Raw genomic sequence first — 24,436 nt, 5'->3', positions numbered from 1 at the left:
TGCACCATTGCCCTGCTCAGTATTTTGAGGACGTGGCCTTTCTCGGGCCTACGCCTGTGGTGGCATACAGGTGGAGGGACTGCCACTTCAAGACCAGCATTCCTCTAGTATCTGGATGAATAGCCTCCTGCTGCCCTGGGTGGGGGGAGGATTTCTAAGAGTTCTGCTCCAGGCCAAAAATCAGCATTCCAGGGGCAGCCCTTACAGACAGATGAAGGTGGCATGACCCAGGCTCCTTTCTCGGTGAAGTTAATAGCACAGCTTTTAGGACTGTCCTGACTATACTACCAAATACCGCGAGACCTTGGGCAAGTTACATTCTAAGATTCACATTCTTTGTCAATAAAATGAGTGTAATAATAACATCTTCTTCAGCATTTAGCACACAGTAAGTACTTAATAGTGGCTAGAGAAGCCAGGTGCAGTGGCGCACACCTGTAATCCCAGCAGCTCAGGAGGCTGAAACAGGAGGATCGCCAGTTCAAAGTCAGCCTCAGCAAAGCGAGGCGCTAAGCAACTCAGTGAGACCCTGTCTCTAAATAAAATACAAAATAGGGCTGGGGAGGTGGCTCAGTGGTCAAATACCCTGGTACCCCTCAAAAAAAACATGGTTAGAGAAAAGTAATTTTTTTCATTGAAAACTATAACAAAGAGAGTGTACTTAATGCTACTGAACTGTATGCTTAAAATGGTGAAAAAGCAAATTATATGTATGTTATCACCTTAGAACTTTTTAATTAAAAATGATGCCAAGGTGGAATAACAGGGATTGGATTTATCTTCCTGCTTAAACAACTAAAATCATGGACAAAACATCAGGAGTACTTTTTTTTTTTTTTTGGTAAAAAAACAACAGGTAATAGAGAAGGTGATTTCTTTTTTCTTCTTCTTCTTTCTTTATTTTGGCACTAGCGATTGAACTCAGGAGTGCTTTAACCATTGCTCCCCATCCCCAGCCCTTTTAAAACATATTTTATCTAAGTAGACAGGGTCTTGCTAAGTTTTTAGGGTCTAAGTGGCTGAGGCTGGCTTTGAACTTGCAACCCTCCTGCCTCAGCCTTCTGAGTCGAGTCGCTGAGATTACAGGCAGACACCACCCAGCCCATCAGAGATGGTGATTTCTGAGAGAAGGAAAACAAGCTAGGGCAAAGAATTTCCAAGCCACAACCCAGAGGAAGAACCCAAAGAAGGTTTGATGGTCTTCCTGAGTTAAGGATCCAGGGTTGAGAATCTGAGAAGCCCGGGGCAGAATTCACAGGGCAGAACACCCAAGAGAAGAGAGCTGTGTGCAGAGGAGAGGGTTACGAAGAGGGCAACTAAAGGTTTGCAGAAGGCTCCCCTGGACTGAGTACTGACCTCTGCATTCATGTGAGAAAACCCGGTGAGGCTGGAGAAACAATCAACAAAAGAAGCAGGCCAATAAATCCCTCTAGCTTCCTCGGGGCCAGGAATAGTTGGTGCTCCCACCATCCAGAATGGAAGAGTGCTGTAGTACACAGGGCACACACAGAGTCCTCAGAAGAGCACTGTTCCAGTAAGAGGGAAGAATAGCCTTAGACCAAAGTCTGCTCTGGTCTCCTCTAACCAAGCTTAAAAGCAAGCCTCAAAAGTATTAAAGCAATTTAACTCATTTCCAGAACAAAGTTCAAGAATATTAAAGGGATAAAAAAAAAACATATCCAGCATTCAACAACCTAGCACCCAAGAAAGAAAGAAGAAAGAGGCCAGGAGTATAAAGAAGCAGAAAAATACAAACCAAATGAGGGGAAAAGTCAGTCAATAGAAACAGGCACAGGTGTGGCACAGATGATATCATCAGCAGACAAGGACATTAAATTAGTTATTACAACTGCAGTCCATATGTTCAAGAAGGTAAAGGAAAGCACGAGACACAGAATACATGAAATAAAAATAAACTAGAGATGAGAAATGCAATATTGCAGTAAAAAAGCACACAGGGAAAGGCCAGTGTGGTGCACACCTGTAATCCCTGCAACTCAGGAGGCTGAAGCAGGAGGATCATGAGTTTGAGGTCAGCCTCCACAACCTGGCAAGTTTCTGTCCAAAATAAGAAATAAAAATGGACTTCAATGTAGTGCAGTAGTAATGCAACCCTGGGTCCAATCCCCAGTAGCAAGAAGAAGAAAAGGAAGAGGAAGAGAGAGAGAGTGAGAGACAGAGAGAGAGAGTGCGAGCGAGAGCGAGCAAGCAAGCACACTGTGTGGGATTAACAATAGATCCAACATTGCAGAATCAAACATTAAAAAACTTAAAGGTTTAACAATTCAAACCATCCAAAAGGAAAAAGAAAAGGAATGAGTTTAAACAATGAACAAAACACTAGTGAGCTATAGAACAACTTCACACAGCTTAATGTGTACGTCACTGGAGTCCCTGAAAGAGGGTAGGGTGAATAGAAAAAGTATTTGAGCAATAATGGCCAAAATTTTTCCAAACTCTCTCTCTATATATAATTTTCCAAACTCTCTCTCTCTATATATATATATATATATAATTTTTTTCCCACAGATTTAAGAAGTTCAGGCACAGGAAACATGAAGGAAATGACCCCAAGGCCTATGAAAAATGGAATGCTTAAAGTCATTCAGCCAAAAAAGAGAAAATCTAAAAAGTAGCCAGAGGGCTAAACAGAGTACACTATCCATACAGAGGAGCAAAAGTCAGTAGGACTGTAGATTCCTCACCAGAAATAATGGAACTTGGAAGACCCTGAGACACGCTTTTAAATCCTTTAAAAGAAAAAGGCTGTCAACCTAGAATTCTATACCCAGCAACAATATCTTTCAAACCCAAAAGCTGGTCAGGTGCAGTGGCACATGCCTATAATCTCAGTGTCTGGGGAGGCAAGATGATCCCAAGGTCAAAGCCTGCCTCAGCAACTTAGTGAGGCCCTAAGCAACTCTAGACCCCGACTCTACATAAAATATTTGAAAAGGCTGGGGATGTGGCTCAGTGAATAAATGTCCTTGGGTTTAGTCCCTGTTACCAAAAATAAACAAACAACAATAAAAAACACCAAAAGCTGACTGAAAGCTAAATGAATCGATCTCTCCAGAAAACCTGCATGATGAGAAATGTTAAAGGCCATCCTTTGGGCAGGAGAAAAAAAATATGAGATGGAAACACGACCCTGGATGGAAATGAAACAGAACAAAGAACTCTAGGCGTGGCACTAGGGTGGTGTGAGAAATGCAACAGACTTTCCCCTTTAATGTAAAAACATCTTTAAAATTGAAAGCAGGATTCCCCTTTCTCCTGCCTTTCAAATAGTCTGTATTTCAGGCACAGAACTCACAGGGCTAGGACCCATGATGCGGGATTTCTCCCTTTGGTTTCTAGCAATTGACTGATGGCAATTATTTTCCTCTCTAGAACTCAGTTTCCCTCACCCATCAACAGGGTATAACATTTCCCAGCCTCTTTTACAAGGTGATTGTGAAGATAGAATAAGTTGATAAAAAACAAAACCTTTTGTAAAATCATACCAGTATGTAAACCCCGCTAGCTGCTCTATTTTCCATCTGAAATGTCCCCCCAAATCCTTATACTCAAGACTTGGTCTCCAGCCTGTGGTTGTATTGGGGGGGGGGGGGGTGGAACCTTCAAGAAGCAGGGCCTAGTGGAAGGAAGTTGGATCACTGGAGTGCCCTTTAAGGGAGCTTGGTCCCTTCGCGTCACTCTCTTTGCTTCCCAGCTCTCAGGACATGAATGAATAGGCTTCCTCTACCATGCGCTCCTGCCGTGATGTACTGTGCTGCCTCGGGCCCAGAGCAATAAGGCCAAGTGACCAGGGACTGAGACCTCTAAATCTGTGAGTCAAAAAGACTCTTTCCTTCTTCTTCTTTTTTTTTTTTTTTTTGCATTGGATGTGATGGTGCATGCGTGTAATCCCAGCAACTCGGGAGGCTGAGGCAGGAGGATTGCAAGTTCAAGGCCAGCCTTGACAATTTAGGGAGGCTCTAAGCAACTTAGCAAGATCCTATCTCAAAATAAAACATAAAAAAAGGTTGGGTACAGTTCAGTGGTTGAGTGCCTCTGGGTTAAAACCCTACTACCAAAAAAAAAAAGTTTCTTTCCTCTAATATTGGGGATTGACTCAGGGCCTTGCATAGGCCAGGAAAACACTCTATACCAATGAACTATATATTCAGCTCTTTTCTATTTCTTTTTGGAGGGGGGCGTGTCTTGGTGAGTTGCCAAGGCTGTCTTCAAACTTGCAATCCTTTTGCCTCAGACTCCCAAATCTCTGGGAATTATAGGAATGAACCAGCACACCTACTATAACTTGTTAATCTGTCAGTGAGAGAAAGCTAAACCACTGGTCTTGTCTCAGTTTTGTGGTCCCTTGCAAGGAAACAGCTTTCTTTGGTGACCAGGAGGCCTGCTCAGCTGATGCTGTGTTTAAGTCTGCTTCCGAGACAGCAGCTCTGGGTCCCCATGAGAATCTTCCCTCATCCTTGGGTGTAGGAAAGACCCCCGAGAACACAGATTCCCTCCCATACAATCCCAGCTCTGGTGAAGCTCTCCCTGTAATAGTCCTCTCACAAAAAACAACATGGCCCAGTTGTTCCTGCTGGCCTTACCCAGTAAGGGATTTGGGCTCCCAGAATAATCCTCTTCCCTGGCTGGGCATGAAAGGCAGAGCTCAGCCTTCAGAGCTGCAGCAGGCCAGGCCTTTCTGACTGTTGACTCTCGCTGTTTGCTCAGGCCCAGGCAGGGGACACACAGAGTGGGTTGTGCCAGTGGGTAGAGGGCCAGGCCCAAGTTTGATGTTTAGGAGTGATGAGTCACACTGAGGGCGTGCCCAGGGCCGGGCAAGGTGCCACAACTCCCAACCCCCAGGTTGTTCTGAACGCCAACCATCCTACTTTTCCTTCAACAAATATCTGCCGAGTACCCGCTGCATACGGGTCTCACAGTCAGGTGCTTTCTACACATTGTCTGATTTCTTTTTCAAAACAACCCTGTAAGGTTGATATGTGCATTCTCGTTTCACCCATATAGAAATTAAGGCCCCAGGGGTGAGATGGAAGACCCATTCACACTGCCAACTGGTGGCCCAGTGGATCCAAGCCCTCTTCTCCCTCCTAAAAGCCCTTTTCAAATCCCTATGTCATGGTTTCTGCTCGGCCAGGATGTTTGGATACTCACAGGGTCCAGGGGACTGAGGGGGCTTCATAGGGAGAAGCAGCAGAAGCAGGAGTATAGTACTCACTAACGTTTCTGGAAGGGTTTCTACATACCAGCCACTTTGCAAACCCTCCACAGGAACTTCCTCCCTCCTTCCTCTAAGGAATGTTGAGAACAACATAGGAGTGTTTTCCCCTTTCAATTGCTTAGCATTGCACAGCTTGGAAGGGTCTATTGGGCTTTACAGTAGATCTTCTTTGTCCCAAAGAGTCCATGGAATTTAGCTTTGTTCCCCCCAAAGCACCCTGGAGATGATGTAGTTTAATGGGGAGGAGGTTCCAGGAAGCCCTGAGTTGGTGGCAGGGCGGGCAGGTAGTTGAGAAACATGAAAGTGTGGGAAATCTTTAAAAGGTGTGGCATGGAGCAGGCTGCTGTGAGGATGGCAATGAAGACATTGTTCCTCTGGGGACCTTTGGGAACTAGCAGCGAGCAGCTTCTCAAACTTAACCATGCACCTGGGTTGCCTGTGGTCCAGTGGTTATGCAGAATCGGATCCTGAAGTTCAGGGCAGAGCTCAGAGCTCTGCATTTTTTAGGGATCTCTTAATGATGTTGATGCTGCTGGTCCCTGGACCACACTTTGAGTCCCAGAGGTGTAGCACACGTCAGAAGTGTCCTACCAGAAGTTAGAGGCAATATTTAGACTTCAACTTCCACCTGTCATTGGCTGAGGACCACTGGGCACCTAGCCTGCTCTTCTGGTCTGGAGAAGGTCCCCAAGCAGGTTGCTGCTGGGCTCGCAGTCCCCTCTTGAGGTACTGGAATGCAAATGCTGAAGGCACTGGGGGACACCAGGAGCTTCCATGGTACCAACATCCACACTGTGATATTGTTCTGCCCACATCATCCTCCAAAGCCAGGGCTCCTGCTGCCCTTCTGTGGGATGGAAGCCTGGTGTCCACAGGCCCCAGCCATAGAGGGTGAGTGTACAGAATGCACCCAAATGAGCAGCTCAGCAAGTTGGATAGAGCTGCTTCTCAACAGGGCCTCTGGGAAGGGTGCGGAGGAGACTTCTGGGCTGTTCCCAAATCCAGTGCAGACCCCTGGATCCCTAAAGGGGTTCCTGCCCATGTCCTCCATCACTCTTGAACACAGGTGTTGGGGGGTAGTTTTTAAAGACCGTCCAGTGATGGCGAACAGCTTGGGAAGATTTGCACGGATTCCTGGACCAGTCCTGAGCCACCTCGCCTCTCATCTTTGGCCTGGTCAGGTGTGGCCCCAGGAGCTGAACACAGCCATTCCTCCCTCTGGTGTGGGGGCTCCAGAGAGGGGTGGAAAAACATCTTCCTGGCTTGAGATCTGATCACTCAAGGTGCAGACACCAAGCAATCCCCAACCCCAGAGGTGACTGTACAGTGTGTCCAAATGAGAGGGCCCAGACCCAGGAACACTAGCCCCCTCAATTAGCCACCGGCAGTGCAAGGGACAGGGCTGAGCCTGGGGGTGAGACAGGCGGACACCTGTGTGGGAACTTCCTGGGGCACAGGCAGTGAGGCAGGGGTGACACCCAGGGTGACTCCTCCTCCCCCTAAACACTGACTCAGCTGCTTTCCTTTTGACAGGCCCCTAAAGACCTGGATTCAAGGGTGAGCTCTGCCATTGAATAGCCAGGGCCTTGGGTAAGTTACGTGACCTTTCCTGTCCCAAGGTCCCATCTGTACAGTGGGGGTGATGGTCCCCTCCTTCACAGGCTGTGAATGAGATGACACTGGCAGGACGGTCAGGACAATGGCTTCCTTGCTCAATAAATGTGAGTCATTGCTATCATCACGAGAGAATGGGGTACGCCTTCTCTCGACCCCTTTTCCACTCAGGGCAAGGGTGTCTTCAGTAAGGTTGGCAAGGTGCCAGGAGACTGTCCCACAGTGTGGGACCTCTGTTCTGCTAAGTGGCCACTATTAGCAAAAGAATAAGGTGTGTGCTGTGTAAAAAGCCCCACCAGAGGAAGCCGGAGTGGGGTGTGCACCCAGTGGAGGGTCAGGATGCGAAAAGAGGCGGAGGAGCCCACAGAAAACTGAGGCCCCAGGACACCCATCAGAGGCCTCTGTGTGACCCGCAAGGGGAGCTGGTGGCAAAAGCAGGCGGTGGGCTGGGAGTGGCCTTCACAGTCAGTTTGCTGACCTCAGAGTTAATGCTTTGGGTGGCTGTGAGGACCACGGTGATGTGGACAAAAATAGGGAACCCAGAAAGAACTAATTTAAGACAGGAGTCAGGAGAAGGGCTGGGGGCCAGGTAACAATGAGTCCTGCATCAGTTAGGAATCCGGTTTGACGGTAAGCAACTGATATGGGTTTATTTATTTTTTATTTCATTTAATTTTGGGGCACTGGGGATGGAACTCATGGCCTCATGCGTGCTGGGCAAGCACCTACCACTGAGCCACAGCCCCACCCCTCAAAATTTATTTTCGCTCATAAAGTGAAAATCTATAGTCAGGCGGTTTGGGACTGTATGGCATTTGACGTGTGAAAGGCATCCCAGCTTCCGCTCACTCTCTTCTCCTCCATCTGTCTCACCTGTTTTTCAGCTTCAAGGTCACTTTTGTGGTCCATGGTCACAAAATGCCTTCTGCCTCCAGCTTTCACGTAGAATTCCACATTGAGGGAAGAAAACTGGGGGAAGTCAGTAATGGCAGATGAGGATGCCTCCCAACGCGTGGTCCGCTTTTAAAGAGCTTTCAGGAGGGCTGCGGATGGGGCTCGAGGAGAGAACATTGGCCTAGCATGCATGAAGTTCTGTTTGGTCCCCAGCATGGGACAGGGGACTTTCTGGAAAGCCTGGTCCAACAACTTCCCTTTACATCCACTGGCAGCCATTGGCAAGGGACCCTGGGACTTTCAGCGGGCACACTGATACTCCCCACAAAATGGGGGTTCTGTTAGTAACGAAAGGAAGCGTGGGTGGCATTGGCTAGGCCGCTGAAGCCTCTGCCAACCAGGCTGCAGGGACTGCGAGGGACCTTGTGCACCTGTCATTGTCAAGGAGCCTGGTTTGTGATATGAGGTGGCAGTCACCCTCGAGTGGGTGGAGCCAAGCATGGAGTTGGGCACTGCCTGAGAAAGAGCTCACTTGCTCTCTTCTGTACCCCAATATCTCACCCAGGGAGGTTGGCTTCCACTTGGAAATTCCGGCTCCCCACTCTGTGGCATCCTACCTGCCTGCGAGCTCCTTAAGGGCATGTTTCCTGTCTTGGTCTTTCTGTTTGTCCAGGGCCAAGCAGGCACCTGTCTTGGAGCCCCAGCAGTTATTTGTTGAATAAATAAATGAGCGATTTTAACTTGGTGCAGATGCACGGAGGTAGGGTCCCCGCTGCTGTGTGTTTTGGAGGTCTCAGGGGAGCCGTGGGAGAGAAGAGGTAGGTGACAGGGTGATCTAATTTTCAAACTTATGATCAAGGACCCACCTCATCCCCATTCTGATCTGACGATGACAGAACATGTGCTTTGGACTCTGAAATTCATTCACCAATGGCCCAAGGAGACGGTGTTATATCCCAGCACAATTTCCCACAGATGGATTCTGCCTTTGCCCCATGGCTTGGGCAAGGGTGACTGTTGAATAACTTCCAGGTGAAAAAGGGACCATATAGCAGTGGCTGCACCCAAAGAAGCATCTGGGAGATCAGTGTCTCCTTGCCAACTGTGTGTGTGGCCCCCAGAGGACATCACAAACAAACTCACACCATCTCTGAGCAGCGTAATCCTATAGATGACAGGACATTTTAACCCCCAGAGGTAAGGAAGGGTATCGTCTTAGACCAACTGCTACTCCTCTGAATGGAATTTTTTGAAAACTTCCCTACTTCATTCATCCAATGATTCTCAAGCTTGCCTGCCACCAAGCACTTCTTTGGGGGCTGATGCTGACCCAGCATTCGACGCCATCAAATGGGGCCACTCCACACAAGGTAAGTAGCTTCCCCAAAGCTGTGCAGGCAATTATCAGGCAGAGGTAGAATCAAAACTTGGTTTCCTGACTCACCAAGGAAGAAACTCGCATAAAATAAGCAGCTGAGCACCAGGGAGTTGGCGGTTTTATTATAGCTCAAGTGCAACATAACATGACAGAGTTTAACTTTCCATTTTAAGTATGGTATGAATAATTGTGGATCAGCAAATAAGACCAAACAGCATTTGCGGAGGTGTCAAGAAGGTGCCACCAGTTACCCCATTCTGGTTGATGCTTCTCTAGCATAGGACGTGCCACATGAGCTTTAATGATCTGCCAGCTCTTCTGCGAACAGCAGGACATTGGAAGCATCAAGTTGATAAAAAAGGGATAATGCTGAATTAAATAAAAATGTCTTAAGGATCCAAGCGGCAGGCACGGCACTAGGGATTCAGCATGAAATTTGATGTGATGACTGCCTGCGCCCAGGGAGCTCGTCACCAGCCAGGGACCCCACAGGCGGTGGGGAATTCGAATTGCCTGTGCTGCGTCACCAGTAGGGGCAGGAATTTGGTAGTACAGATTTTTGGTGTTAAAAAAAAAATTCACTTAGGCCTTAAAGAATTGATAGGAATTTTTTCAGGCAGACAGAGGGGGGCAGTCCGTGGCACTTTCCAGAAAGGGGGAAATGAGGGGAAGAGTCCAGAGCCTCAAAAGGCTGAATGGCTAGTGACTGGAGCCAACGAGGTTGGCCATCAAGCAGGTGGGACCAAGCAAGGACAATCAGAGGTGATATGGAAGGCTAATTCTCATAGCTCCATAGAGGATGTGTGGTCAGCAAGGCCAGCAGTGAGAAGAGAAAGGGTTGGTGGGAGAAGAAGGCCAAGGCTGATTTGGCTTTTGCAACTAATGTTCTTAGGTCTAGAAAAGACCAACATCTACTGGGAAGCCTGAGCGTGAAGCACCAGCTGCTGGTGAGATGCTCATTAATTAGCACAGCTGGATTTTTGAATATGATCATGCCTGAAGGAAGGAGCCAGAGTTTTAATCTGCCTCTCCAGGACCTATTTGGATTGGCAGTTAGCACTTGTCGGAGAGCAACAACAAGAAGTTGATTATAACTACAAAGGAAGGAACCCATTTTGTAAACTTCCTCCACCAGGCAAGGTGGTGCACACCTGGAATCCCAGCAACCCGAGAGGCTGAGGCAGGAGGGTGGCTGTTAGACCAGGACGCAAGAAAAGACCACTGACTCCAATTAAAATCAAATTAAAGCAAGCTTATTATTTCGACCGGCCGGGCTGCTTCTCCCTCCCAAAACGGCGGGAACAAGACAGCACCCCACCTTTCCTACAGCCCAGCTTTATAGCCCAGAAAGGGGGGGTTACAGATAACAAAACTCTGACAAGCATCACACTAATGGTAGTTTACATTTTTTTTTTTTTGCTGGCCCCAACATCAGAATTTATGAGGACCATTAGAGCCTCAGAGAGGGTCGTTGTCTGGCCAGGGAAGGCCAATATTTATGAGGTGTCACTAAAGTTTCAGAGAGGGCTGCTATCTGGTCAGAGAGTCAGGCATGGGTGAGTTCAAGGCACGGGCAGGCATTCCAAGCAGGTTCAGAATTTGCAGTAATTTATAGTAAAGCCGAAATTATCTTTTCATGGCTTTGTGGCAAGATGGCTCCCAATTTTAATAAAAGATCAGGTTGGGTCTATCAGTGGCAAGTTTGAGGCCAGCCTGGGCAACTTAGCAGACCCTGTCTCAAAATAAAAAAATGAAAAGGGCTGGGGATGTGGCTCAGTGGTAGAGCACTTGCCCAGCGTGTGCAAGGCCCTGGGTTCCATCCCCAGCACTTCAAGAAACAAAAAATAAATTTAAAAAAAAAACTGTCTCCATCTATTTATTCTTTATCAATTTATCTATCTTTCAGGTTTGGGGATAGTCTTTTCAGATTTTTGAAGCGCTGGATGCTTCAGTATATATGCTGTGCAGGGCCAAGGATTTTAAAATAAATAAGTACTAGAAGTAACCAAAGTCAACTTTCAGAGTTTTTTTTTTTCCTAAAGGAAGCCAATTATTTCAAGTGCAGTTAACTATATTTGGAGGCTAACAACAGGCTGGTGTGACAGTCCTCTAAATAGAACTGCACAGAGTAAAGAAATACTACAGGCCTTCTGCTGGGACTTCCTGGTTGTAAACAGAAGACAGTGTCTGTAGGCTCTGGGTCCATGCGCTCAATGCCACCCCCAGGTGGGGGGATCTTGGATTGATAATTACAAGAATAGTTTGTAAGCTCTTGGCATGGAAGCCAACTTGGGTTCAGACAGTGAGTGAGTGAATGAATGACAAATGGCGGTTTCTTCTGTGAGGTCTATGTTCCCCAAGAACTCATTTAATTTAATACCTGTATAAATCAAGATTAATGCCCCTATGGGAATAAAATAGAACTTACATTAAAGTTTGTACAGTATGTGAAACTTCCTGTGTTTCCATTGCCTACTTTCAAATTTGCACACTTCAGAGTGTGACCTTATTTCCTCTCTTATAAAGGAAGACCTCTGGCGGACTCATACTTGGAGATGGAGGGTTTTGGTTGGATGGAGAAATAAATATAAAGTTATATCTCCAGAAAGCCAAATGCATGCATATCCAGCGGCATGACCTCTGAGGGTGCTGACTGACATGAAAGTCGACTATGGAAGATTCCAGAACTGTGCCACATGGATCCAACTTTGTCTGAGTCAGAAAAGATATTTTCAAATCTATGATTGAATGATGCTGGAAGGAAAGCAAATGGTATGGTTTGGACAGTTTGTGCCCTCTGAAGCATGTGTTGAAATTCAGCCCCCATTATGAGATATTAAGAGGGTGGGGGCTTTAGGAGATGATTTAGGGCCCTGCCCTCACGAATGGGTTAATTCGTGTGATTGACAGACTCTTGACTTAGTAGGGCATCTCAAGAGTGGGTCTGTTCTAAAAGCCGATGTGGCCAGGTCTCTTGCCATGTGATCCCCTGTGCTGCCGTGGGACTTGGCCAGCACAAAGCCATCATCAGATGCAGCCCCTTCACCTTGGGCCAGATTTGTGAGCCAAAACAGACCTCCTTTTTTTTCTCACTTAGTCTGTGGTATTTAGTGCAACAAAAAAAAAATGAACCAAAACAACAAATGTTTTTGGATGACAAAATCAGGACCTTCGCACTCCTACCCCACTGTCAATGGGAACTGGCTGAGACCAATGGCCCAAGTCTAAGGTGAGATTTAATAGAGATAAGCATAGACTCCTCTACTTTGATCCACAATAAATATCTGGAGGCAGTACACCAACAGCTAGGACTTGGTGGTTTTAGTTAATAGCAAGTTCAATGTGAATCAGTGGTTTTGGTTACATTAATAGAAATAGAGAATCTAAAATGGAGACTGTGACAATTTTTTCATCAAACTGCACCTGGAATTTTATACTCAGTTCCTCTCTGTTTTGATCAGAAACTGGCACATGTCCAAAAGAGAAAAAGAGCAGGCAGAACTTGGAATATTTGTTCTGGAAGAGACTTAAAGAAGCAGCTACTGTTATTCTCAAACATACAAATGGTTGCTATGAACAGATGACTTGTTCGCATTTTTTTTAGGATGGTTCAAAAAGTTTCTGGTAAAAGTTTTAGATAGTGGGTGGGATTTTTGTCTCAAAATAAAGATAATTAGAAGTGTCAGAAGATGCAAGGACCCCCCCTGGGGACAGGTGATGAGTTTTGTCATCCTTGTATCAGAGACATTGTGGAAAAAATCTACGCACCTCATTTCCATCTTCTGAGCTCTTGGAAGAGACCCTGTCTCTAAATACAATACAAAAAGTCTGCACAGATGATTCAGAAAAGAGAAAATGATGGCCAGTAAATATATGAAAACCAACGTAACTTTGCTAATGATCAAAATGGCAACAAGTACCAGCTTTGACTGTAAGTAGAAAAATAATGAAAGAGGAAAATAATACCCAGTGCTGGGAAGTGCAACGAAATCAGGTTGCACTCATTGCTGTCAGCAATAATGCATCTTGAAAAGCCTGTGTATGAAAAGCTACACTATTGATAGTGCTGTCATTCCAATAGTTCAATAGGCCATCTGAGCACAAGACTGGTTGAGAATATGTAAATTGTTGCCAGAAGATGTTCGCTGTAGTATTATTTATATGGAGAAATTGAAAGGTACTTTAACATGAGAAAGGAAGGCAACAGTTACATATTATTGTCATTTTCACTATAGCTACATGCAAAATGTAAGCACCACCCTGCTGTGGGTATATGTGTGGGGTAATCGCCAGCTAGGACATCCTGGCGATTCAGTGATTAAATTGCATTCCAAATAGTCGGATGTGGCAATAGGTAAGACAAAAAAATTTCTTCTAAGTCCAATCCTGCTGCTAGTTAGCTGTGGGTTTTTTTTTTTGTTTTGGGGGGGTTTTTTGGTCCTAGGGATTGAACTCAGGGGCACACAACCACTGAGTCACTTCCTCAGCCCTATTTTGTATTGTATTTAGAGACAAGGTCTCAGTGAGTTGCTTAGTGCCTCACTTTTGCTGAGGCTGGCTTTGAACTCAACAATCCTCCTGTCTCAGCCTCCCGAGATGCTGGGATTACCGTGCCTGGCCTGGCTAGCTATATTTATCTGGGTGAGTCCTTTTACTTTTCTGCATCTGAGATGCCTGATCTGTGAGTTGGGAAGTTTGGATTCGACGTTCTCCAACAACCCTTCCAGTTTTGTTTTCTAAAATATTTATTTATTGTTGACACATAAGAATTGCACACCCTTTTAGTTTTATGTGAGCAGAACAGACTCATTTAATGAAGAAATTGTCTCTGGGGTGGGGGATTACAAAATCAGCCACTCTTTTCAGACTTTCTCCATCATTTGGTATTCCCCATGTAATATATTTTTAGAAGTCAGTTTGAAATGTGTAGCAGATGGGAAAAAAAGCAGAACTCTTAATCCCTCTCAAATAAATTGCTATATTTGAGCGAGATTTAGCGTGTACTCCAAAAGGACTTTATTATGGAGAAACATAAAAACAGTTCTCAAGTCATTAAGGACACTTTATCCTAAAATGCCCATGAATGATTTCAAATTCATGTACGGCTGCGACGAACATTATTCACTCTGTTCCGGAAAGGTCTGTTCATGCCACACAAAGGGGGTGAACGTTTAAGATACCAATTTATTCACTTTTACTTTTTAAAAAATTGTCCCCACACTGAGGGGAAAAAAAAGTTGTCCTTATTCAGCTCATGAATTTTTAAAAATCTCTATCAATGAAAAAAAAAAAAGTCAAGACACTTATGTTTGACCAGATATAGGACCATTTAATTCCTAGGGGTCAGGAGAAGTACAGTGACAGCTCATGAGTTTTCAGTTTATAAACAAAGGCCTCTGAGCCTCTGAAAAATGTCCTCATCTATTCAGAACTTTCTAGAAGGATGTGATTTCTTAGTTCAGAATACTTGATCAGGCAGAGCAGAGGGACTGATGAGGGGCGACAACACCCCTCACTTCCACCCTTCCAGGTTGGTGTGGGTGTCTCCAGGGGCCTCCGTGGTCCCCGAGATGCTGCCAGGCACTTTCACTGCTCTGAGAAGTCTTAGGACAGGCGGTGTCCTCGGTTCCAATGCTGCAGGGGCTACCCTATGACAGGTGCCTCAGGCATTCTGAGTCTAGGGGCTGTCTCCCTTTCAGCCGCTTTGAGAAGCACTTACTGAAACCCACTGGGTGCATGTCCTGTTTTCTGGTGGCCCCTTATGTTTGGCCTGAAGCATTATCTTTGGCCAATTACCCTATTCATCAGATTGTCCTTCAACAACTTCAGTTCTTCCTCCCAATCACGTCTCCTCAAACACCGACTGGTCCTCCACTGGGCCTCGGGGAGGACACAGCGTGGTTTTGAAGGTGTTTCCAAGAATAAGACTGGGGAGGGCAGCAACAATGGCTGAACGCACAGGAGGCCCAGGGGACCCCCCCCTCACCTGGGGGACCCCTGCCCGGGGGGAACTTGGTATGTATGCTCACCAGGAGGCGGGCCCAGGACTCGATGGTGATACAGGAGGACAGGAGGTAGAGATACAGCCTGAGCCCCTAGGACAAGACACAGCGGCCGTGGGGTCCCTGTAGCTGGGTGGTGACTGAGACCAGCTCTCCTGGGGGCACTGCTGCTAGCAAGAGCTGTGGGCAGGGCACACTGGCAACAAAACCAGAACCAACGGAACTGGAACACCTGTTCAGAACCCCATCTTTCCCAGTCCCCCACTGGGACTGGTGCCCAGTGGCCTATTTCTTATTTAAACTCCCCCTCTTTTCTACCCAGCTCCGTGTTGACTCTTGGGGTGGGATATGGCTATGGTCTGTCCCCCAGAGGTTCATCTGGTGGGGCTGGGGAGGAGGAAACTGTATGACGTGAGGTCCAGGGGAAGGTAACCAGGGGCATCACCCTTGGCAGGTTAGTGTAGCTCTCCTGGACTCCAGGATATCCCCCAGGAGAGCACATCACCAGAAAAAAGAAGCCAGGCCCTGAACACCTCCTGCTTCCAGTCTCCTCGTGATGTCCCCCTTCTGCACACTGCAGGCTCCCTCTTCTGTTTCTCCACCACACTGTGATACCGCCAGGCGGCCCTTGCCAGGAGGTTGGCACCACACTGTTTGGACCCTCTAGCCACCAGAATCAAAAAACAAATAAATCGCTTTACTTCATAAGGTACCCAGCCTCAGGCTTTTTTTTTTTTGATAGCAACAGAAAACAGACTAAGGCAGGGCATATGTGTGCAGCAGGCGGGGGGTGGGCACTTGAGGGGTGATGGAATAAATCCTGAAAGATGAAACCCTTAGAATGTCATCACAGAAAACCCTCAGGGCCTGGGATAGGCTGGTAGGCCCCAGTGAGCACAACTTCCGTTTGTTATTTGACAACTTCTAAAGTTTTGTCTTCACACATTCTAAGGCTGGTGGTGGGAGGCCTGCGGTCCCCCAGCTCTTCACGCCAGACCCTGGAACTCGCAAGATCCACAGGTGAACCCAGCTCTGGACTGTGCCTTGCAGAGAAGCCTGTGGTCTCCACCCAGATTAAAGCATGTATGGGGATGGGCAGCCGAGGCTCTGAAACCAGACGGCAAAAACCAGCGTGCCCACCCTCCCGCAGGTGAGATAGAGAAGACTCTACCGCTCGGCTTCTGCACACGGAGTCACAGCGCACACAAGACTACGTGGGGCTTTTCATCAATTGATGCAACTCAGTAATTTTTATTGCAACTGGAAGACAATACATCACAGAAACTTTATGGTAGGTCTGGGGAAAAGTGTTATTTACAATAAATGATGAAATAGTTTGTCTTTGGCAATATGATTACATATGAAGAATGCAAAATGCGAGTATGATACGCCTCCAAAGCAACACCACCACGTCCCTAGAGTTCGGCTGACTGTGCCTGTCTCCACACTGCTTCTTTAGGTTGACACAAACACAACTGAACATCGATTTCTTTCTCCTTTACAGTTCTCCCTTTCTATTCATGATATTGGCAGTTTTCAGACAGAAAATACAGAAAAAAAAAAGTTGGCTTCTGAAAAATTATTACTTTTGTAAATTAATTTGGCCATGTAGGTCCGTTGGCCAGCTAAGGTCAGGTGACCCTAAGTGTCAATCGTAAACCTCTTGGTCTTCTGATTGCTTTATCACTTTTTTTTTCTGTAAAACAAAAACAAAACTCATAAATGTTACAGAATCAGAGTATTAAAAAAAATGTACAAGGGCATATGCTTCCCAGACACACATGGACATTTTTTCCCTCCACATTTTCACCATGGCAGTGTTAAGTAGTGAGCGTGAATGACTTGATGGAACTGGTTATTGAATCAGCTGTAAGCTTGGATGGCCTCAACATACACATCAAGAAACAGTGACGTTTCTAAGAACTGAAAGTGTGCTACGTTTCTTCTAAAAAAAGGGGGCATGGGGAACTCAGGCCACAGTCATGAAAGGAAGGATAAAATACAATTTCTAAGTTTGACAGATTCACCATATCGAAGTCTGTGAGAATCCAATATGGAATATCAACAATTTGCAAAAAGGTAGAGAAGGCGATTCTCCGCTTTTGCAAATGAAATACAGTGGAAAAACACTGTTGTATATATTCCAAATAAATAGTCTTAAACTTCAACACTAAGAAAACAACAGGAAGGGTACTTGTGAGCATCTCAGAGGAAGTCAGAAAGGATCTTTCACACCGGTCTGATTTCAGAAGCGCAACAGAGATGCAGCACCATAGACACATCGGTTTTTCGGCCGTTAAAAGATGGATCATTTTAAAAATGGTGTTTTCCTTCCTTAATTTTTTTTGGTCAGTGAAGCTAGCACTTGTTTGCTGAACTGTGGAAGAATGCCAAGGTCACATACATTATTCATGATAAAGCAACCGAGCTGAGGAGGAGTCTGTGCTTAATTCAAGAGTAACCAGCAGGAGAGAAGATACATGGAGTTAGCCGCCAAGACCAGAGGTCACAGAGGAGTTCACAAAGGGAGGCAGGTCTATACAGAACACTGAACGCTGTGTGTAAATCCTCATGAGATTCCAGGAAACAGGAACACCACACAATGTACACACTTTTGATTTACACATTCCGTTACAGAGGAAGAGAGAGAGAGAGAAAGAGAGAGAGAGAGACACCATTACAACTTTGTAACTGTGTTAACTGCAATATAAACCAAAGTCCAGAGTTTGGCAGGTAACTAAAAGGGGTTTATCACTTAGGTTATATAGCAAAAGTGTTGATGTATATTATATATAGTAGTATAAATAATAAAAAAGTATTATTTAAATTAGATCACAGTGCTGCACCATGGGCATAAGTGTCTGATATAGTATTGGTGGGCCGGGAGCTACAACACTAAAGACTTAACTGTCAACACTGGTAAGTCACAATCGAGAGGGGACACAGAGTTCTGATGTTTTCTTTTGGTGGCAAAAAAATTTAAAAAATTCTGAAGATGAAAAGAAAAAGACTTCTCTATAGAAACATAAAAATAAATTGCAACATCTGGGCAGCTGTGATCCACCAGAAAGAAACCAGTCCCAACCTGAATACAGTTGAAAGGGAAAGAGAAATCACATCAAACTGAACCCGATCCCATGTGGAAAACCCTCCCATGTCCATCGCTTGCACAGATCTCCGGTTCCTGTCAGAGCCCTTGCGCCAGAGGCCCCTGGAGAGTGGAGGCATTGAGGCTGACCACCTGCACTTGTCGCTGGGCAGACCTGGCGTGCTGGACTCTGAGCTGGGCCCAACAGCCATCTGCACACGTTTTTCACTCGAGTCCACTGCCTGACGCTGTCCCCCAGGGAGGGGCACCATTCAACATAATGGTCTCTTCCAGAATGCCTCGTGGTCGTGACCACTGTGTCCAGCAAGCACTAGACATGCGGACTGCCTCTTGGGAGAAAAATCCATTCCTGGGAAAGGCCTCTGACAGTCCTTCTCAAACACTGAGATCCGAGACTGAAACCCGTGACAGTTGTCTTGGCTATGGTTTTCTCAAACCACCATCTAAGGGCGGGTTTGGTTCATTTTGAGTTTCAGATAGACGGCCTTGCCAAAGAACTATACTGACTGGGGTGGGGGAAGTAGGAGCTTGTGGTATATTGTAAGGCTGGGAAAAAAACCTATGATGCAAACCCTTTCCACATAGTACTAGATAGAGAAAAGACAATTACAGTAGGATAAAAATAACTGTCTATGTGCATATCATTTAAGAAAGAAGAGCTACGATCTCTTTCTCTTAAATGTGTCCGAGGGCCAATAGCAAGCACTTGCAGATGTCACGGTGCTGATGGGTTCAAGGTTGTTCTCCAAAGCATCTTGAAATATTGCTATAGTTCCCCATCTCCCCCTCCCCCCACCCCATGAGTATGTGAGATACTGGAATGACACACAAACCGCCACAGAGGAAAGCGCACCACCACACCCCAGGATGGTGCTCAGGCCATGGGTCAGACTAATGGATACATATGCTAGTTTGGAAGCTAAAAGAACATCTGACATTTGGGAAGGAATTCCAAGACTAAAGTGAATAACATTTAAGCAAAATATTCTTTCACAAATAGGCTTGTGCTTAAATTCTCTACTGCTCTTGGAGGAGGGGGTAAGAGAGCGTGCCTCCTGCCCCTTGGCTTGTTAAGGACACGGACAACCTCGTGAATTCACTACAAACAGCCACATACACATTGATATTTTTTTTTTCCTCAACAGTCAAAATACAAAGTTAAACACAATTGAGCCATTGTTTTGGTTATGCATAATGTGTATGCCTCCAAAAACAGAAGAAAAATAGAAAAAAGTACCCTCACTAAAGTTTCCCCAACAAGTCTTCCAGAAGATCCAATGAAGGTGCCGAGAGAGACTCAGGAAAATAACACTTAGCTGCCCGATGAGGTATTTATGCAAAAAGAGTGGTTCTGGAGTTAAGAACACACTTATATTTATCTATTTCTCAAAAGAGATCAGAAAAGTAAATCACACACATTGCATTTTATTATTTTCTAAGAGAGGCATCTGCCCCCTTAGAAAAATGAAATGAGGGGAGACAGCCCACTGTGGGGTTTTCCTTGGAAGAAGTCCCCTGCCAGAAACAGTGCTGATGTTTACCTCTGCCTTTCCAGAGAGAAGTCTGAATTGAATCGTCTTGGGTTTGGGGGATCGAGGTGGTGGCCTTTTGGGCTTAATCAGGTGACAACACAAATTGAAGTGTGGCTCAGGTTCCATAGCTGTGCATGGCTTTTAGGGTGTTTGATGTTTGGGGAGAACGAAGGGGACGGAGCACTGCAAAGATAGATCTGCATCCCCACCTAATCCTGAACATCACGGGCACGCACTCAGGCTTAGTGCAGGGGAAGGAGCCTGGGCCACGACATGGACATGTCTTCCAGGTTCTCTCATCAGCAGCCCAGAGAAAGGCAGGGATGGGAGCATTCTGGCTGATGGAGTTCCTGACGGTAGCCTGTGATGGCCCATGGGCTTGACTTTGGCTCACAAGTGTCCTGGTGTAAAAATTCAAGATCCCCTTAGTCCCCTCCCTGTCCCCGACCACCAGATCCTGAGCCATGATAGTAGGTGCTTTTGTTTTAAACACTTCCCTCCATTTGGATGGAAGATGATATTCTTCTTTTTCTTTGGATCTCAAAAACAAAAACAAAAATAAATAATATATATATATATATATATATATATATATATATATATATATATATTTTTTTTTTAGGCAAAGATAAGTTTCTGGTCTGCGTGACATCGTCTGGTTGTCAAAATTCAGCTCTCACAATCTAGGTGGTCCAATTCCAGGTTGTTAGTGTGCTGAGGTGGTAGAGATGGCCGGCCCCCTCTCTCTTACTTTGAAATGGCATTGTCCCAATGAAACACCTGGGGCTGGCCTTTCTCATCCTCCTGTCACTTCCTCCCTCACGTGTACTCTATCTCGTACCCTCACCCAATAAGGCCCATTAGCATGTTTCCCCTTCTGGTGAATTTGCATATATTCACTGCCTTTTTCCTAGAACCAACTCAAGGTCATGGTTTTCTCAAGTAAGCATCCCATAATTCTCTTGATTCTATCATACACACTCACTACGAAGTTTGCCCTCGAATTATTGCGTCATGTTAAACATGTACAGGCAAAGAGAAAGCACACGCTCTCCAGTAGAGAATCAGAGGGGTCGGGCTGAGTGCAGACAAGGCAGTGCAGAGTCAACCATCCAAGCCCTACCAGAGCATGAAGAGATTTTTATATTGCAGAGTAAGTTCCCCAACAGTCAGAATTTGTCCCTGAAGAAGATTAAACCTTAAACACCTGCTTCAAAAAACCAAAACAAAACAAAACAAAAACCCAGAAAAAAAGAAAAAAAAAAAAAAAAAAGAAAAAGAAAAAAGGAAGAGAAATAAAGGAAAAAAAGGAGGAAAACAAAGAACCTCTAAGCCTAAGGGCTTAAAAATTAGAGGCATAGCCTTTTCTCTATTTTCTATATTTATATGAAAATAATTCATGCTTCATGCTAAATACATTATTTACCTTACAAGAACTTTTGTTATTTTTGAATAAAAAAAAGTTTGTTTTTTATGATTTTTTTTCTTTTTTTTTTTTTTTTCTTTTTTTCTTTAAAGGAATCCATGCATTGTGGATCAGAAATTTCTGCTGGCTACACTGGCTGAATGTGGAAATCAGATTTTTTTGCAAAGATGAATATTGACTGACATTAATTGCAGGCTCCTTTTTGAGGGCAGTATAGGAGTTACTTATTATTATTATTTTTTGCCATGTTTTACTTTTGAAGTGTGTCCATCAATGTGCCTTTATATACCACACTACTACTGGCAGGTTTGGTAGCTTTTTTTTTTTTTTAATTTCACTTGGATCAAATGGTTTTGATAGACAGAAAAAGAATCTGTACCATTATTTCCTTCCTTAACAGCTAATGTCAATTTTCAGACTTGATTGCTTTTCACTTGGGCAGTTTAGAAGATATGGCCTGTATTTTTTTTTTTTCATGAGCTTTCTCTTAGTCCCATTCATATGTGTGGGGGGTGTGTGTGTGTGTGTGTGTGTGTGTGTGTGTATGCACGTGCAGGACCAACCTTCAGGCTTATGGCTTTTGGAACATATTCTTAGCTACAGAACAGAGTAATCACCAATGTGACTACAGTTTACCCCACTTCTTGGTCACTGACACCTGACGTGTCTCAATAGTTCGGTGCTCAGCTTGTAAGACATCACCAGGCCTCAAGGATCGGAGCGCAGAGGACTGGTGGCAGAGCCCGTGCTTGCTGTATGGCAATGCCCAGGGCATTCCTTGCCCAGTGGGAAGCTGGGTGCACAGGCCTGGGTCTGTGTCTAAGGGGACGCGGGGTTCTTCCTTTTCTCCCATTACTGTATGTGTCTCTCCATTCAGTGAACCCAAATGGAAGGACATTCTTTTTAAACCTAAGGGTTGGGCCTGAATGACCATTACTTTGCACACGTGCCTTCTAGGTGCCAAATGTGTACTCCAAATGTGGCCTTAACGTTGACATCCCTGTGGGTTCAAGCCACATGTTTCTGACAAGCTGCAGGAAGCAATGGTAATTTTGGCTTTTTCTCGGTTTTGTCGTCGGATAATGAAAAGCTTTTGTAAAACAGCTGAGTGTCAATATGAGTTCTATGGCTTCAATCTCCTTTAAAAATAAAATTCTTAAGGGTCCAAAACAAAGGAGAGGGGGGCAAATTAAAAAAAAAAGAAAGAAAAAAAAGAAAAGAAAGAAAATCAAACCAAAAGAAAAAAAAGTTGCTGATATTGCCACAAATCATTAGAAATCTCCTGACATGCTGAAACCAAATGGCCATAAGTTCAAAACAAATCAATGACTTGTTTTCAGTTTTTTGTGGTTTCCTTCTGCTCCTTCTGCCCCTTTGCCGTCCGATTGGTGATGTTATTCAAACAGGACCGAATCCCTGCCAAGTGCAGGAGCGACCCGGCTGCCTCTTTCATCTCCTCGTCGTCGCTCTCAGGGGGCTTTTCCGTGCGTCTCTTTTTGAGGGGCAGCGTGTCGCTGGGGACCTTCCTGGCCTTGGCGAAGTGCTGGCGCTTCTTGTGCTGGGATGCGTACCCGCTGTCCCCCAGGGCATCCTTGGCCTCCTTCTGGCTGGGCTTCCTGTCGTCCTCCTCCGTTTCGCTGTGGCTCTCGTGGCTCTGGAAGCTGCCCTCGCTGCCCTCCTGGCTCCCCTTGGTGGCAAACTCGTAGTGGTCGTCGGCCGAGGAGGAGGAGGAGGAGACGGAGTCGCTGGTGGGCGAGGTGCTCCGGGCGTTGGAGGACTTGGCACTGCTATAGTTGTGATCCTCCTTGGGGTCTCCGCTGACCACGGGGGAGCCGCAGGATGGCTCACTCTCAGTCCGCATCCGGCAACTGGTGATGCCGTTCCTGCTGGGCGAGGACATGGGGAGGGATGGGAGACAGAGGGGACACAGATTAGATCTCTGTTGGAGACTCAGGTGCCCAAATGTATGCAAACACCAGTTAGCAATTAAAAAACCTGGGGCAATGGGCGGATCTGCTTGAAGACTAGACCTCATCCTTGATACCTGGGCCTCTCCTGCTTATCTCCCATCAATGGCTGAGCTGTTAAAGCAATGGTTCAGCAGGGACGGCAGCGGAAGCTCTGACCCTTACATTAAACCACAAAAATCAAATTGCACTTAGTTCCTTGTAGCCCCCAGCTCCATGGAGTCAGGTACCATGCCTGGGCATTTCAGAGGAAAAAAAAGACATTCTCTCCCAAAGATAGTGTATGAGGAGACTTTTATCAGAAGGCTAAATACAGTGTTCAGCAAAGAGACACCTGCCGCGTGGGGACTGCTATTCACTCCATCCTTCATTCAACCTACCAACATTCACTGTGTGCCTGACAGGAACGCATGACCTCAGGGAGGGGCCCAGGGAGGTCACATACAGACACTATGACGAAGATGCTGCAGTCTGACAAAGAAGCATGTCAAGTTTCTAAGAGAGAACTGCCATTTCCTGGAGTGGCCACCGCCAAGTGCCCTGCTGAGCGCACCTGGATGACTGCGTTCAACTCTATAAAGCAGACCTGAGCACCTTAGTTTCGAGTCACTAGAGGGGAGGTCTGGTCTGGAAAGTTCGGTGATTTAAAGTCCACAACTGAGAAATAGTCGAATCAGGGCTGAAACCAAAGTCTGACTGCCAAGAGAGCCAGGCCACCTGCCACCACCCCCCTGCAGGCTCCCCATAGAAAGGCTCCCTGCCACGGCTTTCCTTCAGGACCCTGGAGCCCTCCTCATCACGCCTGGGATAATCTTCTTCTTTTCTGTGTGTCTGAGCAGTGTGCTGACCTCCCTTAGGGTTCCTTATCAGCAGAATGGGAAATGTCCCTCTGCCCACCTCCTGGGTAGCTGGGCCGCCCACAGGAGTGAACCCCTGCAGTGCCCGGCCAGGAGTGGCAGCTGTGATGTTTACTCCTGGTCAGGCCACCGGTGCCAAGTGTCTGGGTGGCAGCTGTCTTTCTTATGTGCCTGGCACACGCTAGATGTTCAGCACAGGTGGAAATCAGAAGGACGAATGCTTGCTGGAGGGAGAAAGGACAGGGTGCCAGGGGACTTTCTGAGGAAGAAGTGGCATCTGACCTTGGATGTGAGGGCCAAGGATTTGTGCAGGGATGAGACATACCCTGGTGCCCCAGGCTGGCCCCTTTTCCTGCTAGCTCCTCCACCTCGTGAGACCCTTCTAAGAGACCCAAGGAACTCGCCACACTCTTCCTGC

General features: G+C 46.1%; 1 protein-coding gene across 7 annotated transcripts in view; it reads right to left on the bottom strand.

The window, feature by feature from the left end:
* Window positions 1-16,358: 16,358 nt before the first annotated feature.
* Foxn3 (forkhead box N3) overlaps window positions 16,359-24,436 on the bottom strand; it is a 387,213-nt gene continuing 379,135 nt past the window's right edge. For 4 of the 7 annotated variants that reach the window (XM_046440684.2, XM_046440692.2, XM_046440693.2 and 1 more), the window contains one exon: window positions 16,359-23,080. In XM_046440684.2, coding sequence (XP_046296640.1) covers window positions 22,531-23,080 — 550 coding nt within the window. In that variant the 3' untranslated portion in view covers window positions 16,359-22,530. The remainder of the gene's footprint in view (window positions 23,081-24,436) is intronic. The other 3 variants (XM_046440690.2, XM_058577802.1, XM_046440694.2) reach the window with 1 other exon arrangement.

The sequence above is a fragment of the Marmota monax genome, unplaced genomic scaffold, assembly GCF_021218885.2.
Source record: "Marmota monax isolate L192 unplaced genomic scaffold, Marmota_monax_Labrador192_F-V1.1 WCK01_AAM20220418_F8-fsc00017, whole genome shotgun sequence".
NCBI lineage: Eukaryota > Metazoa > Chordata > Mammalia > Rodentia > Sciuridae > Marmota > Marmota monax.
The sequence above is the reverse complement of the archived record's forward strand: the minus strand, read 5'-3'. Positions and strand labels throughout refer to the sequence as shown.